Here is a 17,672-nt window from a genome sequence, read left to right on the forward strand (position 1 = left end):
GCTTAGATCAGTCTTTGATCTTAACCAATATGTCTCTTCATATGTTGCTTTAGCCACACCATGTTCTAATCCTTGATAGTGCTATAAGGCCAGTATCCAGGCTGTGTTTATTACATGATGAAGCCTTTTCTGGAGGATAATATACAGGGAGAGTTTTACTCTCCTTCTGAAATGGAGACAGTGCTCATTAAAGTACAAATCTGCTCAGTGCTAGCAAGGGGAATAGACTAATCCAGTAAATTGGTACTGCTCTAAACACTGAATCCTTTTTCAAGTTTGCTGTTTTAAAGAGTGTGTGTGTGAAATTAAGGCAAATATTTTTACTAGTATCTCTACTTCAAAGGATTGAAAAATACAGGGAGTATCTCTATATATATACAGGGAGTGCCTGTATGTATATATAGAGATATTCCCTCCAAGTTCAAACCTAGGTCCGTATGTTATAGCCAGCTATTATACTGTTAAAACTAGCTTGCTTTTAGCAGCATAGGTTGGATGGAGCCATGTCCTGTATTCTGCTGAATCAATGTTTAAGGTTCAAAGCTGTTGAAGAGGTTTGGGCAGCAGGTTACAGCCCTTCGTGGCTCTGTCAGTGCCATTGAGTCAAAGCAGGTCCCTGACCATGTCATAGCAAGACAAGAGCATAGCTGATTCTTCAGCCTGGGGGCTGCTGTGGCCTGGGCCTTGCTCTGCTCTCTAACCCAGCAGCTTGGGGACCACTGCTTTTCTGTGATTAGGAAGTGCTGTGGTTTGTTGGTGCTGGGGCAGGGGTAGTTATTTAAAGGCACGTGGGAAGTTCTCTTCACCTCATGGAGCAATGAATGCAAGGCAATGTACTGCCTGCTCTGCCAGAATACTTCTGATTTTTTTTCTGTCTTGGCTCAGGGGGAGAGGCTGGATGAATTAAATCTCTTTAATCCCCCATCCACTAACCACCTCTGTTTCTGCATGACTGAACTTGGCATGCAGGAGTTCTTGCAGTCATTAGCTATTTAAAATGTTGACCCCCCTCTCATCCCCTCCAGTGTATGTTTGCAGTCTGTGCACACTGAGAATGAGCAGAACTTGATGTAGCTTTCCTAAATGTAGAACATCTCCACTGTTTTATCCTCTTCTTTCCTTTCCCCATATATTATTTTCGTAATGCCTCTAGTTTTTGAGCTTTTTATAACTGTAACTCCATTGTAAATTACTTAATTTTAATTTTTTTTCCTAGCTAGCTCCTTTCTCTGCTAATGCCGTGTTAAAACAGATTTCTTCCCCTTCAAGTGTTTGTAATCCCAACATTACTTCCTCACCCCTTAGGCTTTCTTACTGTGTACATATGTAATATATGCTGCCTCTTGTGATAAGAGAAATCTCTTCAATATTAGTTGTGCAAGCAGACAGAAACATAAATGCAATAAATGATCCTGCCATAATCTCTGAATTCTCCTGAGCCTTGCAGTACCACCTGAGATGCAGGAAAATGAGCTGAACCCTGCTATCTGTTGATAAGCTGCTGGGATGTTGTACCAGAGCAGCCCTACCAAGGGCAGGGAGGTGGCAAAAGTATCTCTGAGACTGTTTCGGTGGCACATGTCACCAGATGCGCTGCTAACCTGCTCTTGAGAAGGAGGAGTGCAAGCCTAGGCATTTGGATGGATATTCTTGGCATGTGTTAGTATATACTCTGCTCTATACTTCCACTCTTTTCCCCAGTTTTATGGTGGAAGTGGGAACTGGTAAGTTGGGATGTTAGTTACGGGGAAGTTACACACCCATGTATCACTTGGTGCTGCAACTGGAGATTTGTGTTTATTAGCGTTAGAGCAGATGAGTATATGAGCAGAAAAGCAAAGGGACTAATTGGATGGGGTTTGCATGACAGCATGGATTTGAGATTGGATGTCTCATCATTTCCATTCATTTTGCTTCTAAAGATTTTTTCCCCCTGTTTCTTACAGTCTATGGTGGCCTTTCTGAAGGATCCAGAAGGTGCTCCACTGTGGGAGGAGGATCCCGAAGCCAAAGATGTTGTACATGTTGACAGTGAAAAGGTACATTAGCTGGATAGATGTCCTATGTATGTTATATGGGATAAAGGAAATGTGGGGTTTTATGTTAACACTTAACAAAGCACCATTATTTCCTTTCTTTGGAAGAGAAATTTGAAGCACCCAAACTGTTTTAAGTGACTTCATGAAGTCTGTGGAGTGCTGTAACTATAAAGTGTCCCGCTTCCTGCCTTCCTCTCCCCTACATGTGGTTCTGATATTAGTCTGCTAGCTACATGGCAAGTATCAAAGCATTGTTTATGGTGTGGCAGAAGAGACCTGTTTGTCTCAGGCAAGTGTAGTAGCTTGCAAGATGCAGTCACTGCACGATGCAAGTAAGAGGTAAAATGCTGCTCTTACAACTGCAGGTTGTTGTTAAACCTTGGGTTTCCTCATGTGCCTGAGATTGTCACAGGAAGTCTGGAGCAGGATTCAGGAGCAGGATCCAGAGATTTAACCTTGAAAGTCAGGAAGTCAGGAGCAGGATCTTGAGAGATTTAACCTTGTACTGTAACTGTCCTCTTGGTGTTAAGTGGCAAAGCAGCAAATACGATGAAACTACCTTCAAAAGCCAGTGCCACCACAGAGCTACCCATTATATTCTAATATAATCAGCTAGGTCTTTCATATTAGTTTTCTAGTCTAGAGAATTTTAAAGCTTTAATTGATTGGACTCTAGCTGGTATTTTGTAAAGGGCTTTTCAATTTTCTTGCTTTCATTTTTAATATTAGAAACAGTTATTTTGACGTTCAGTTTTTGTAGGAAGATTAATTTTTAATGTTCACCCTCTGTACTCTATTATAAGCCTTCCAAGGGTTGCAATCAATTTGAAAACTTCATCTGGTTTCTCTATCATGCTGCTACTGAAAAGTCTTTTCTTATGGCTTCTCATAGCTTCAACAAGGATTCATAGTGTGAAAACTGAATTTGTTTTGCTTATTATTGAGTCTGACTTTTTGAATTAGAGTATAGCTTTTTGGATGCGTCAGGGAAGAAAAAGTTTCCAGTCAGAGTTTCTGCAGTGAGACTAAACCAAACCATGCAACTTCCACATCTCAGCAGTGAAGATGCTGATCTAGGATATTTAGCAGATACTCAAATCTATAACTTTCCACAGAACAATTGAGGCTGGAAGGGACCACTGGAGGTCACCTAGTCCAACCTCCTGCTCCAGGAGAGTCACCTAGAACACATTACTCAGGATTGTGTCCAGACGGCTCCTGAATATCTCCAGAGCAGGATAATCCACGACCTCTGTGGGCAACCTATTCCAATGCTCCGTCACCCTCACAGTAAAGAAAGTCTTCCTCATATTCAGATGGAACTTCCTGTGCTTTAGTTTATGCCTGTTGCTTCTCATCTTATTGCCTGGTACCACAGAGAAGAGCCTGGCCCCATCCTCTTAACATCTACCCTTCAGATATTTACACATAGTGATAACATCCCTCCGAGCCTTCTCTAGTTCTTAAAATTGTAACACAAGTAAGAGGTGTGCTTGGGTACAGCTCTGGTTTTATTTTCTTTGGTTCATTCACTAGGAGTTGAGGAGGCTTCTGAAGAAGGAAGACAAACCCCTTCTAATGATGTTCTATGCCCCATGTAAGTAACCCAGCATGTCCTGTTATCTCTCCCTTCTGCACTGAGATGTCCAGTTCTGACTAGAAGTGTCACCTGCGCTTCACTAATACCATCTTGTACAACCGTTATCATTCAACTCATTGTGGTATTCTGCCTGTTTGTCCTCAGTTTTCTGTAGTTGTCCATCGCTTGTATCCTAGTCTTGCCTCTTTCTCTTGTGATTATAGAATCATAGAATATCATGACTCTTTTTCTTTTAAGCAGCTGCTTTCTGTTATTTCTTTACCTTTTGTCCTTCCTAGATTTGTATTGTATAAGACAGAAACACTGTATACTGGGTGCATAAATGTTCATACATCTGTCTGAGAGTGGCTAGCCCTCTGGCCTGTATGGAGCTGTAAGTGCAAATAGGTATTGCACACAATTTTTACTTTTGCAGTTTGGGCCATAGCATAAGACAAGCTGGTTCCACACAAGCAGAATATCTTTGGAGGACACCCTAGAGTTGAAAAAAACCCAACCCTTCCTGACTGCTGTCAGAGGGAACAGTGCAGTGGTCAGGAGCAGGAATATCTTTCTTGTGCCATCCAGGAGGCACCCTGCATGTTCCTGCCCACACTGGCAAGAGTGTGAATACAAGTGAGATTTTGGGGTGCAGGGGGGCAGGAAAGAAAGAGAAGAGCACGTTGAAGTCATTGCATTTCTTTTGTGACTTTGACCTTGTATTGCTGCTATCTTGTCACTGCATTGGTTGCTTGTTTCTTAATTTTGAAGATTTACAACTGCTTTTTTGTGTTTCCTGGTGACTGGTATGTGAGAGGCTTTTCAGCTTTTCAAAACAAGATAGCATTGCACTGGAGCTGTTGCTCAGATGGAAAGCAGGGGGGCCATGAGAGAGGAATGAATGTGTGACCTAAGCTAGAGGAGCCTCCTAGTACTTGGTATGCCCTGCTAGGGAAATGTATGTTAGACACAACTAGCAATTTACTGGCTTATTCTCTTTAAAACTGTGTCCCATGGCAGCATTATCTGGTGTTTCTCAGTGTATTTTCTCTCATAATTACTGCCTGAAACACCATTCTACCTTTTTAGTCTCATCTGAGTACTGCCAAGATGGCCAGAATTGCCCAAGACTTAGTTTGATGCATCACTTGGAGAACCTTTTTTCCTTTAGTTAAATTAGTTGCAGGTCTGTGCCCTCAGACTCTGCAGCAGGATGGTCCTGTGTGGCCTGGCCCAGCTCATGGTTGTTCCCAGTCACTGCTGCTGCCACCTTAGCATCAGTGGGAGATGATACGCCTGCTCTGCCTGTAAATCAGCCCTTCAGGGAGAGTTTAGCTGCAGAGTGCTTTCACCATTTACCTGTATCGTGAATAACAGTTTTCCACAACTGAGTCTCTTCCTGAAATGTGCCTTATCTAACCCTTCATTTTCTTTGAACTGATCCCCCCCAGAAACCCTCCTCCTTACAGTTTCTCTTCTTTTGAAGTGGCAAAGCACCTGCTAGTTCTCAGTGCTGTAATACTTTTGCTGTTTTCTAAACTGCTGTGAAGGAAGCCTGCTTATAAGGGTTTTTTTTCCCCTCCCTTCTGATTTTGCAATTCATAACTCCCTCATCTTTTATTTAACACACAAGACCTTTTGACTTGGTTCTTGTCCAGTTTTTCTTTTCTTATCTAACAAGATAGAAAAGAAATGCAGAATGCATACAGCATTGAAGTACTGGCTTTGGGCAGCTGTTACTGGTTACATACAGGTGTTACCTTTCATAACTGAGAGCAGCAAATCAAGGCTGGTCACTAAAGGTAATTTTGCTTTTCTTGTAAGTGGTGACTCAGGGAGGTCTTTGGCACAAGAGGACATCAGAGACTTTGTCTGGGAAACTATGGGGAAGACAGCTGCATTATTTCTCTGCTTTGTTGGAAGCAGGGATTTTAGATTCATTGTGGCAGATTCATAGGAAATGGGCTCTCTCATTATGTACCAGTGCAGAGGGAGATGAAAGTGACTGCAGACTTAAATGTAGTTTCTTTAATATTTCAGGTATGCTTGGTCTGGGTAAAATGACTCAGAGCAAAGACATGCTTTCCTTAGAAGATATTGCCTGTCATTTGGAGACCATTCACTGTACTTTCGAACCTGTATTGTAGAGCCAGACAGCACTAAATACGAAAAATTAGGTATACTTATAGGCACTCAAGATTTATTTGTAGTTAACTCTGTCAGAGAAGACTCCTGCAGGAGACAGTCTGGATGTGGCAACACAAAGGAGCTGTTTAGAACATCATTGAAAATGGGGCTTTAAAAATGGAGGTGTTAAGTAGCAAACAAACTAATGTGTGTTTAATTAAGTGTCGTGTTGTCGTCCCCCCCTCCCCCTCCCCTTTGAGACAAAATACAAGACAGAACAGAAGAAAATTAGTTTTTTGATGTTACCCTTTTATGCCTGTATAGGGATATATGTGGCTTTACAGCGTCCTGAACAATATAACCCAGAAATATGTGAGCAGGAGAGGTGATACTGAGGTGGGTTTGGGAGCAGCGAGTGAGGTGGCAGCAGCAGAGCTTGGAACATAAGGCAATAGAGGTGATGGCTGGGTGGAAGAGGCTAGTATATGTCTGCACTCCACAAGACAGTCCAGGGATCAGTAAGAGGTTGAAGAGGGGAAGAAAGGGAAATCAATAGCTGGAGGAGTCTGAGGTCTGAGGCTGCTGAAGGAAAAAGCAGTGAGCTTCCAGAAGATGCTGTTAACTCGTATCTTTTGATGTCTGTCCAGTGGTTTGGATGAGGCTGCAAGACCTCTGTGGGCCTCAAGTGAGTGGTCCATGCCTCCCAAGAAATTGTTGTTTTGATCAGTACTAATTTAAAAACCTCACTGGCAATTTGAGCAGAGAGATGAAAGGTGGAAAGAACCACAGAAACAAGAGCTCTCTTTTGTCTGATTAAAGGGCGTTCTTCCCAGGCATGCTGATGTGATCCTAAACCAGTGGCTGCAAAATCTGTTCTTCCTTTCTGGAAGATACTTGCAAAACACCTGTCTCTTCACCAGAACGAAAATGTTGACAGTTGTCCCAAGGTGGACGCGAGAGTTGCCACAATAAGCATCTGGAGTGCTTGGCCACAGCTTCCTTTCTTTCATGCTGTCTACATTCCTGCCCCTTCCCATGTGCATGTACGTATTTTATTTGGCAAGGGTGAAACCTGCAGCTTACAAAATGATGTACTGCTAATCTGCTTAGCACTCCAGAGTGTCATCAGACAGCTCTTAGCACGCTCCAGCTATACACTAGTGGTCTTCCTCACTTGCTGTTTGTCTTTTCTTCAGTGCATTATTGTATATTACAAGCATTGTTGTTTCTTCTGAGTTATGTCTTCTCAATTAACAGAGCAGTGTTTAACTTCTGATGCCTGTATAATGTGTTTAGGAAGTGCTTGTGAAGTTAATTTCAAAGACTTGTTAAGCTGGAATGAATTAGAAGTACTTCTCCCCATCTCTTAAAGACCAGAAATGCACAAAGCTTTTTGTTTGAGTTCACAAGCATGGTATGTTCCATTGAATTTTGATGTGTGAGTTTCATAGAGGCTGAGGAATACAAAATGGTGTTACTCTTTCCAAAACTGGGATAAGAAATTAGTGTGAAAATTAATAGCATGAAGAACATGCAACATGTGACAAGAAGTAACATCCTTAGAAATTAATAATTATTTAATGAAACAGAGAATGAATTTTGGTGCTTGTTTGTTTGTTTGTTTTCTTTAATGTAAAATGTGTTGTTTCATATGCTTTGGAACATAGATCCTGTAGAACAGGCTGAATCGTTGGCATATTACTTACACAATTTCTTTTTTTATCAGGGTGTGGTGTTTGTAAGAGAATGATGCCATCTTATCAGCAGGCAGCCACAGAACTCAAGGGTAAATATGTAAGTGAGAAGATAAGATTTACATTAAATTTATAAAAAATCATTTTAACACTTTTTTAGGGGGGGCATATTTAAAACCACAAATATTTATCAAAGTGGGGAATTTTTAAACATGCCAAAACAAAACCAGAAATTAATGACTCTGTCCACATCCCTTCAGCATTCTTTCTCTTGTTTTTCATTCTTTTTAAAACTTTGGAGAATGAGGTGTTAACTCACTTGCCCTTTAATCCAGTGTAGTTCTTGCCATGGAAAAATGGGCTCTGACAATATGTAGGGGTGTGTTTAGCCACTGGTTTGTGAGTTTGCAGTCCTTTTGAGCTCATTTTGGTAAAGATAAAGAAATGTTTGATCAGCTTTTTGGCCTAATGTTTTACAGCAGGGTCAGGGATGGATACCCTTACAGTAATAATTAATCCACTTTTCTTAGCGGAGAATCACAGTGTCATGGGAGCGGAATTTCCCTATAAAAGCTACTGATCGTCCTCCTAGCCACTAAGCATAAGCATTAATAAAATCTTACAGTTTTACTTTAGCTCCGTCAACAGAGTTAGCATTCATACCAGATTGAAATGAAAGTAAGTTTTGACTATAATAAAATCCATCAACAGCAGTCACAGTAATTTGGTTACCTGTTTGTACTAAGAAGACTTACTGATCTCCCTAAGCAAGTCAAAGGCACTTCTGTAGTCAAGGTTTTATAATGTGCTTAATGTATAGTTTATATGATGCCAATTATACATGAGTGACGGATAGGATTGTTGTTTCATGGCTTTAGCTGGATTTGGTCTGATCCTACCTGTTGGATCATTCACTGTCAAGTTTGCAAGTTTCCTTGGGAGTGCTGATGTGTGATGCGGAAAAGATGAAGCACTGTGGTTTATTGCTAGGACAGCTCTGGCCATTGCTGCTTATAAACACTAAGTGTTGTCAGACTCCCTCACATTCTCCCAAATAGTTGTTTTTCAGAAGCGTTTCCTCTAAATCTTTGTTTGCTTAGGGCTGAAATGGGTGGGAGTTGTTCAGTTTTATTTAGGACACAGTACAACCCTTGAAGATATTTTCAAGAGCGTGTTTGTCTAGCGAGGCAGCACTGATGCCATCTCCCCTCGGTGGAGCATGCAGTGCAGTCTTGGGGAAAGCACTCCTGCCTTGTACAGTGGGTACATTATGAGGCGTGGGGTGGGTGGGAATTTGGAATTTAAAGAGTCGCCTACAAAGGTAGTGCCAGAGAGAAGGCGTGCTGCAGAGCACTCTGTTCTCCTGCAGTTATCTCTTCCTTGTCCATCTGCAGTTCATTTTATTAAATTCAAACCAGAGAATTTAAGCTCCAGATATGTTCTAGTTTGATTATTTCCTTCCTCACTTGGAAATGGTTTCTGTAGATCCAGACTAATCCTTCACAGCTGAGTGACAGGGCTGTGGCACTGCTCTGAGAGTAGCAGTGCCTATGCTTGATGCAGCTTGGGTCAGGGGTGCTTTTTGCAGAGAAATGTTTTTAGTGCAGGATCGGTTCAGAGGAAAGTCCAGTTATGCCACTGCCACCCGTGTCTTTCACAAAAATCAGCCTTATTGTCTAAATTTGACCTAATTAGCTTCCTGAGTGGGATGTGTACACAGTTTGCCATTTCTGCAGCTAACTGTCCTGTCCCTATGATAAATTAGCCATGGGGTATCTTAGAGTGATGTTGACCTCTGGATCAGACTTTGCTGGAAAGTTCATGATTGGTTTGGATGAGCTGAAGGTTTCGCCTTTTAATCTGACCTGCCATTAGCTGTCAGGATGTGCTAGGCTCAAAAGCCATTATTGCTATTATATATCAGGAAAATGAAGTACAGTATTGCCTATTTAATATGTCATAAAAATGAAAAGGGGAACAGTACCTGTTGCTGGTTGCTGAGTTCTTTTGGGACTAGTTGTTTCTTGTCCCACTACTGTTACTGAGAGGAAGGCAGGGAGGCATTTTCAGTGTTAGATTCAGTTTAGATCTTGCAGTTCCATTACACCCAGTGCAGAAGCAAAAAAGATGCTCCAAAACAGAAGAAGGTGGTTTATTTTATCCTTGGCACAAGAGATGCCCATGGTTTGTGTGTGGGATGGGCTCTGGCAAGTGACTGTCACTGATACACTGTGACCCCAATACAGGGAGGAACTGGTGGTCAGCAAAGCACTTCAGCATCTCCTTAATGCCCATGGACTTTGTGTGTGCCTGAATGCTTTACTCTGTAAAGATTGGCTTGAGCACATGCTTAAGTGCTTTCCTCTTTTGGTGTTTGTCTTTTCTCTGGTAAAAACATGAGACTTCAGAAGCATAAAGTTCCTACACTTAACTTCAGATGTCAAATAAAAGAAGCCTTTGTTTAATCTGTTTGTTAAGTTTGGCTCTAGGAAGGCTTCAAGTGGTGGTGTGAGGTACCAATTTTGGAGCAATCCTGTCAAGAAAACTCAGAAGCAAAGGAGTGGTCATAGTACAACAGGGATGGTCAGAAGTCCAGAGACATGCCCAGCTAGGAAAGGTTCAGAGTTGGTTCAGGTTATAGGTAGCTTGGTGGAGAGGAGGTAAGTGTTGAAATATGTCAAATGTCCCTACAGAGGTGAAAGGAATAAACTGATCTTCGTGTCTGCTGTGGCTCTTACAAGAGGTAATGGACTTAAATCGAAGTCAGAGTCACTCAGTCATTTGCTAAAAGCACATTAGCTGAACATCTGGCAGGAGCAGCTTAGGTATACAAGGAGGATCCTGGCTTTGGGTAGTAGGTGTCTTTTGATGGTCCCATACAGCCTGATAGTAGGTAATTTTGTGATTATAGGCCAGCTAAAGCTGTTACTTTTGTCATTAAAAACAAATCCCATTCTAATAGGCTTTTTGCTAATTATGGTTCATATGGTATATGAACACCAGAATGAATCCAAGTCACTAACTTATCAATCACCACAGGCTTGGTGGACCCAGTGAAATTGTAGCAGAGTATCTGAAATGCCTGGGAATGCCCATTTAAGATCTAGGAGATCCTCTGAGAGATTGTGGCAAATGTGAAATCTGGGGGACTGGTGTTTATGAGAGAATTAGTTAACGAAGCTGGTTCTTGCTTTATAAAGCAACCACTGTGTCTTGATCCTGTTGCATTTACCTACCTGTAAGTGGTGACATAGAGGATAGGGGACGGGGAGAATTGGGTCTAGATAATCTCTTTATATGAATTAAGTCAATCTGGTTGTTGGAACTACAAGGAAAATTCAAATTAAGAGACTTGGCCACCGAGTATAAGCCTTATTTCTGTACTTTTCTCAATTACTTTTCCTTTATCCTTTCTCAGGATAGGGGAGAGAAAACAAAGTACCTTTTTGTGACTTTCCAGTACATTCTTAGAAAAGGTTGACCTTCAAACGAGGATTTTCTGCTTTAAGATTTATTTCGTGCTGCCTCTGAGCACATTTGGTTGGTCTGCGCAGTTTGCAGGAACATGGTATTAAATTCTGATGTAGTATTTCAGCTGGAAGGAGAAAATCCTGATTTTAGAGGGGGGAAGGAGGAGGGGTATAGATTAAGACCCTGCTGCTAAAAAGATTTAAGCTGTCAATGCCATTAAATTTAAGTTAATCATGAAGTGGTATCTCAGCAACTCACTGGTTGCAGGTTTGACAGCAGAATGACCTCTGAGTGAATCCCACACCCACAAAAATGCAGAATCAGTCCCATCTTCAAATTTTCAGGTCAGAAATTTCTGGAAGACAGTTGGACAAGGAACAGGGTAAGTCACAGGAACCCTGGGCCTCAAGCTCAGGGTCAAGAGCTCTTGAGGTGGAGGATGGGCTGGGATAGAGGTAAGAAAAGGGAAGGAGAGGCTTTTTGTTTCACTTGCTAGTTTGAAAAGCTGCTGTGCTTCTGTGCCTCCCTTTTGGTATCTGTAGTACAAAATTAATTCTTAACTCTCATTATACCATACCAGTCAGGTAAGTTAACATATTTAAAGAATATAAGTGCCGTATTTCCTGGGCTCATGGAAATAGGTCATGTTTTACTTTCACATCAAAGTAATGCTGATTCCCCCTTGTCGTTCAGTAAGTGCATTTTTGAATTAGAGCAGCACCAGTGCTTGGTTCACTAGAGCTTTCCAGACATTAGCTGGGATTGTAAATTCGTCACTGGAGTAGAAGCCAGAGGTGAGGGTGGAACTTCTTGTGTCCTAGCTAGTGTTTGGCTACAAACTAAGCTGTGTACTTGCAGAAGCAGGAAAAAAATCTAACTACAAAGATGAGCACAAGTAGTGTGATTAAGAGAATTCCCTTGAGGTATTTCTGTTAGTGGGTGAATAAAAGAAACGGAGGCACTTCCAGAGCAAGGAGGAGATGACAATCTGATTAGTGTGTGCTTTTTGTGGACTAGACTCAAATACTGTTCTGTTCCCCTTTGCACAAAATCAGAAAAAACTTCACCTCCTTTTACAGAGATCCCTTTGCTTTACTGCAGTATGACTGAAATCAGAATCTGCCCAGAGCTTAGTTGTTTTTACTTAACTCTTTAAAAAAGTTGTCATGTTCCTGCTGTATTGTAAGACTCAATGTGATTATGCTGTTTTTTTCAGGTTCTTGCGGGGATGAATGTTTACTCTGCAGAATTTGAAAGGATAAAGGAAGAATACAATGTCCGGGGATATCCTACAGTCTGCTATTTTGAGTCAGTTATGGTTTGCTACTGCTTTAGAAATCATACACTCAACTATAATTGCACATTCTTACCTTCCAGGGCAAGGACTAAACCTTATTTTGTTGTTTTAACAGGAAAGGAAAGTTCCTGTTCCACTTTGAGAACTATGGTGCTACTGCGGCAGATATAGCAGAGTGGCTGAAAAAGTAAGGCATTGAACTTCATGCACTCCACCTTTTATGTACTTTTCATTATTTACAGAATGTAATGGTTTAGGAACCTATCTCTCCCTCATTCCCTCCGCTCAGAAGAGCAAACAAAACTACCCTGCTGAGATTGGCTAAACTGGTACAGAGAGATTGCCTAATGTTTGGTTTTTAGCATGCATGCCTTGCATTTCACAATTGCATTTTGTTTGTAGTAGGGGACTCTGGACCAAAATAAACGCACATACATGTCCTGAACCCAAGACTTACACAGATCTCAGCTTCATCAAAAATACCAGCTTAAATTTCCAGTGATCTTGAGTTCCTGAACTTGATAACCTGCAAAAGATTTGACTGTTGTTTTATTGAAACTGTGTATCCTAAGTATGCAGTTCTCATTGGTTCTTAGCTGGAGCCTTTAAAATGTCTTGCAGAGACAAACCAGAGATCAAGGCACCCTGGATTGCTAGTCATTTTTACCATGTCTGTGTTTCCTGTCATGACATGAAGTGATGTTGAAAGCATCTTGTTCCATCTAAAGAGAGCTATTTGCAGTCGTAAATATTTTTGGGGCTGAATGATCTTACAGGACTAGCAGTTGAGAGAGAGAAATGGAAAAAGTGTGTAAGTGTGTATAGCTGCTCTTCAGCTGGTGCAAATCAGCACAATGCCAATGAAGCTGGCAGAGCACCTGGAGAGAGCTCAGATAGGCTGATGATGGAGAAGTACTGTTAGCAGTTAGCCCTCCCTCTTGGGCATTGTCATCTTTGTAACCCTGCTTTGTTTGCTGCAGCCACAGAAATAATCTTGAAATTAAACTAGTAAAAGGAAACAAACACATGGGAAGAAATAGACAGTTGCAAACTATTGTTATAATGTGGCTTAGCAAAATTGGCTCAGAATAAATGTGTACCAGTGGGGCTGTGCTGGAGACGTGTATGATTGCAAGTAGTGCAAGGTCTTCAGCAGTGGTAGGCTAGGTGCTTCAGGACTGGGAAACCATGAGTGAAGCGACATCAGTGTTCCCGTTAGCGTCAGGAGGTACAAGCACTGCAGGCAAGTAGTGCCCAGTGGATCAAAGAGGAGGAATTTAGGTGTAGTCTTTAAGCCTCATTTAGTTCATTAAACCTTCAGATATGAATTATCAAGATGGTAACTCCAGCAATGCTGAGATGATGATCAGCCCTTGAAGCAAGGATATGACTTCATCACCTGAACTTTATTATGCTTTTCAGTTTTGCAAGGCTGTGGTTATCTCTTGGCTACCATATGTGAAACATTAGATGTTTTGGGTGGTTTTTTTCCCCCCGTCTGCCCACATAATATCCGGATAATCCCTGTAACATGCAGTGCCTTTATATCAGTGCTCTGACAGCAAGTGAATACAGCTACTGGAGGCAAAGCAGAACAGCTGCAAGCTCTTCCCAATGATAATCTCTGCTAATAAGCCACTGTGGGCTTTGGTTGGTATTTCAGTAGTCCAAAGCTAAAGACAGCTGTTTGTCCTCACTTAGTGTTTGTGCATGCTTATTAATGTTTCCCAAAAGATGATCTGAGCAGTAGCCTTCTTGCCCCTGTTTTTATAATAAATAGAAGTTTTAAGGAAACCACGTTGAGAAATTATGCATACTTGAATTTTGCCAGTAATTTTATGTTGCAGTTAAAAGCATATATGGCGTAAATGTGCTACGTGCATAATACTTTATTACTCTAAGGAATGTACAGTACAAGTAGTCAAATGGTGTGGCAAGGGCTTTAGGGAAGTCAGAGTGTAATTAGATAGCTGTATTGTGGATAGGCTGTATTTCAGAATAGTCTAATATTAAAATTGTTTTAGGAAGTGACTCTGATGCAAGACGTTGCTCTGCAAAGCAGGGGCACGGCAGTGCCAGAGTGTATATGGTGAGGAAAGCCAATGCATTTTTATACTGTGCATGCATGTGCTGTCATCATAGATTCTCGAAAGAGAATCCAGCAGTCATTGAGCCTTATTAAATGACCTATTTTTTGTGGACACTAGGTGCACACTGCACAAAAGTAGCTGTTTTCTCTTCCTTCTCCCCCTTCTCTGTTTTTTCTCCTCTAAATGTTACTGGTGAAGTGCTGAAAGTGGTTGATCTACACTGTTTTTGGGAGGAGGACATGATATAACTTAATAAAGGTTAGAATTATTTAAATTATTGAATTGATGTTTTTCATGATGTTCTCAGAACAAGAGCTGCTAGCGTGGAGGGCTCCAACACCTTTTCTTTTACTACTTACTGAAGGTGCTTCTTACACTGAAGCGCGCTAATGCATCAGCCTTACAGGTACTTAAACTCTCTTATCTTCCTGATAGGCACTGGCTACTATTTTATGGCGTTTCAGATGTTTTCATGAGGTGATAGAGGGAAACCATCATACAGCCTTACTCCAGCACAGCATTAACATGAGAGATGCTATCTTGTACATACCTCAATTCTTTTTTTTAATTCTTAAGAAATGTGATACACAGCTGTATCAGCCTGGATGGTAGGCAAGCCAGACAGCTTCTTGCTGCTTTCAATTAGCTGCTGAGCTTGTTTCGCTTTTTTATGGACTTCTCTCAGGCCTTTCCTTAGCACCAGCTACTCGGATCAAGAACTCGTTCTCTGTTCTTAATTGAAGTAGCTCTTAATAACTCTTCCTAACTCTTCTGTCATCCTATTTTTGGTCTTTAGGCATTGGGTGTGTCTCGTCTCAGTTTTAAATGACAGTTTAGATTTTGCTTGTTGCTGCCTCCAGGCCTTGAGGTGCTTCTTACCAACTCCTGTGCAGACTTAGTAGCACACATAGCATTTTACATTGGGCCATTTGAATAAATATCCTGTGCCCTGCTTTATTAATTCCTTACTGATATAGCTCATGCCAGGCCCTGCTAAACACAGTGTTCTCCAAGTGCTTTGTAGCCACTGTGTCCATTTTCACCATGCTCTGCCTACTCAACCCAACTCCCCTTCCAGATGCATTAAGTGTCATGGTGTTTTCTGGAAAGCCTTCACTCTGCCAGGATATCTGCAGATTATTGCTCTTTTATAATCTTAGCAACAAGCAAAATGATAATCTGCTGATCCTTTAGAAAGTAAACTCTTGTGGATGGAGACCTGCCTCCTTTTTTTTTTCCAGCTGCTTGGATGAGTGCAGCTCTGATCTTTGCTTTGATGTTTGTTTCTTGGTTCGTTTATCAGCAGCAGAGGTGTTCATCACAGTTTTGCATGGATTGCTTAATGTTCTTGGATCATACCCATTGCTTATATCAACAGAATTTGCTCTCTGAATCTGTATATCTCTCTACTGCTTTTTCTGTCGAACTAGGCTTTCAGCCTAGAAATGAGCAAGGCAGGATAAATGAGTTATCATCCGTTTGCCATTCTTTGTGCCAGGCAGCTAACACAATAATACATGCTAATAAAAACAGTAAATCTGCTTTCACCAGAGGTGGGGTCACATCCAGATTTGTACTTTGCCAAAGAATTCGGGGAATTTTGGGGGGTATTTGGAACTCATTTTATCCTTGCCAGTTGTAGTAATAGCTTCCAAGTCTGGCTCCAAATGTTTGTGTGTTTGGGTGTCCTTTATATGAACACTGCTTTAATAAATAAATGTCAATTAGTATAGTTTAGTTCATGTCTGCCAAATTCTCTTTTTAATGTACATTAATAAAAGCCAGGAACAATTGTTTAGTGGGATGATGAGCACTGAACTGGCCCAGAGGAGCTTAGATTCAGTTTCCAGATTTGCCACCATGTCTTTGAGCAGTCTCTCTGGCTCTAATCCGTCAAAGGTGGTTAAACTCATATGCAATCATAATGAAGCCGGTAGAACCTGTCACTCTAAGATTAACCATGCAGTTGAGTGGCTTTGCAGTGTTAGGTCTACAAGCCCAGTGCAGAGTGAGGATATAAAGATGCTTCAGGTTACAGGGTTGTTTTAGGGTAAAACCATATACTCCTGGGGAAACAATCTGTGTAGCCAGCTCATGGTCCCAGCACTGCACCTCCTTCTTTCCCTGTCAGACGTAACCATGCTGTCAGTATTCAGGGTGACTGGTTGATAGGCTCTTTCTGCTCACTACTTTTTCTGTCACTAGCCATTGCACCTGTGAGCTACCGAGTGTGAATGCTGTGAGAAAGGGAGCATCCTGCTGAGGAGGGTAAAATAGTAACAAAAAATGCATCTGATTTCTGTAATGTAATAACCAGGCAGTCTGGTTATCAACTCGCTCCATCCCTTCCATTGCTGACCTGGCCTCTTGAGCTTCTTGTGGAATTTTTTTATTCCTCCTCCGGTTTTATCTATGTTTCAGTGCTTATGAGTTCTGGGTGGGTAAAATTATGGAAGCTGTTCAGTAGGGTTAGTGGGTCGTACATATCTGGACATCTGCACAAAGTAGTTCCTTGCAGTCCGACTTACCAAAATGATTGCTTAGCACCAGAGCTGCTTTTAAGCTGCGTCTGTTTTTCTTGTAGTCCACAGGCACCTCAGCCACAGGCACCAGAGACTCCCTGGGCAGATGAAGAAAATGTAGTTTATCACCTGACTGATGAGGACTTCGACAAGTTTATAAAAGATCATTCATCTGTGCTAGTGATGTTCCATGCACCATGTGAGTTTGTGGTTTTTTTTCTGTACCTTGAGTCAAATCCTTGCTAACAAAACCAATAATGATTTTTTTTGAGGAGATTTCACAGAGCCATGAACTCGAAGTCCAGGCTTCTTTTGTTTGTGATGATTGCTAAATATACAAGGCATGAAATGTTTGTGAAGTTGCTGACTTCAAGTTTAGGACAGAGATGTGCTGCTGGAAGTGACGCTTTGTAGGCTGAGTCAAGACATAACTGAAGAGTGTAATGGTGCTTAAATAGTCTGAGGACTCATAATTTTACAGCATGATTTCCCATTTTCAGCTCGTCTTCTGTGTTGTCTGCTTTCAAAACAGAGCTCTGGTTGATTGAGCAACTCAATTTGATAACCATGAGTGCCTGAGTCCTTGTTCATGGCTGCTGACCTGTCATTTCAGTGTTTTCATTCTTTGAATGCTCCAACCCTGGTGGTGTTCAAGACCAGGTTGGACAAAGCCTTGAACGACATAGTTTAGTGTGTGGTGTCCCTGCCCATGGCAGGGGGGTTGGAACTATATGGTCTTAAGGTCCCTTCCAACCCTAATTATTCTATGATTCTTTGATTCTGTCTCATTTTGGTCTCTGGCAATGTAAGAAGGGATGGTAGAGGGGTGGTTGTCATTACATACTGCGCTGAA

General features: G+C 41.5%; 1 protein-coding gene across 1 annotated transcript in view; it reads left to right on the top strand.

Annotated features, from left to right (window-relative positions):
* PDIA5 (protein disulfide isomerase family A, member 5) overlaps positions 1-17,018 on the top strand; it is a gene marked incomplete at both ends in the record, with an annotated part of 37,831 nt that extends 20,813 nt beyond the window's left edge. Inside the window, 6 exons of the mRNA XM_010010325.1 lie at positions 1,947-2,039; positions 3,576-3,636; positions 7,472-7,539; positions 12,127-12,218; positions 12,323-12,394; positions 16,882-17,018. Of these exons, the coding sequence (XP_010008627.1) occupies positions 1,947-2,039; positions 3,576-3,636; positions 7,472-7,539; positions 12,127-12,218; positions 12,323-12,394; positions 16,882-17,018 (523 nt within the window). The remainder of the gene's footprint in view (positions 1-1,946; positions 2,040-3,575; positions 3,637-7,471; positions 7,540-12,126; positions 12,219-12,322; positions 12,395-16,881) is intronic.
* Positions 17,019-17,672: the final 654 nt, after the last annotated feature.

Source organism: Nestor notabilis, unplaced genomic scaffold, assembly GCF_000696875.1.
Source record: "Nestor notabilis isolate BGI_N333 unplaced genomic scaffold, ASM69687v1 scaffold9622, whole genome shotgun sequence".
In the NCBI taxonomy this organism is placed as follows: domain Eukaryota; kingdom Metazoa; phylum Chordata; class Aves; order Psittaciformes; family Psittacidae; genus Nestor; species Nestor notabilis.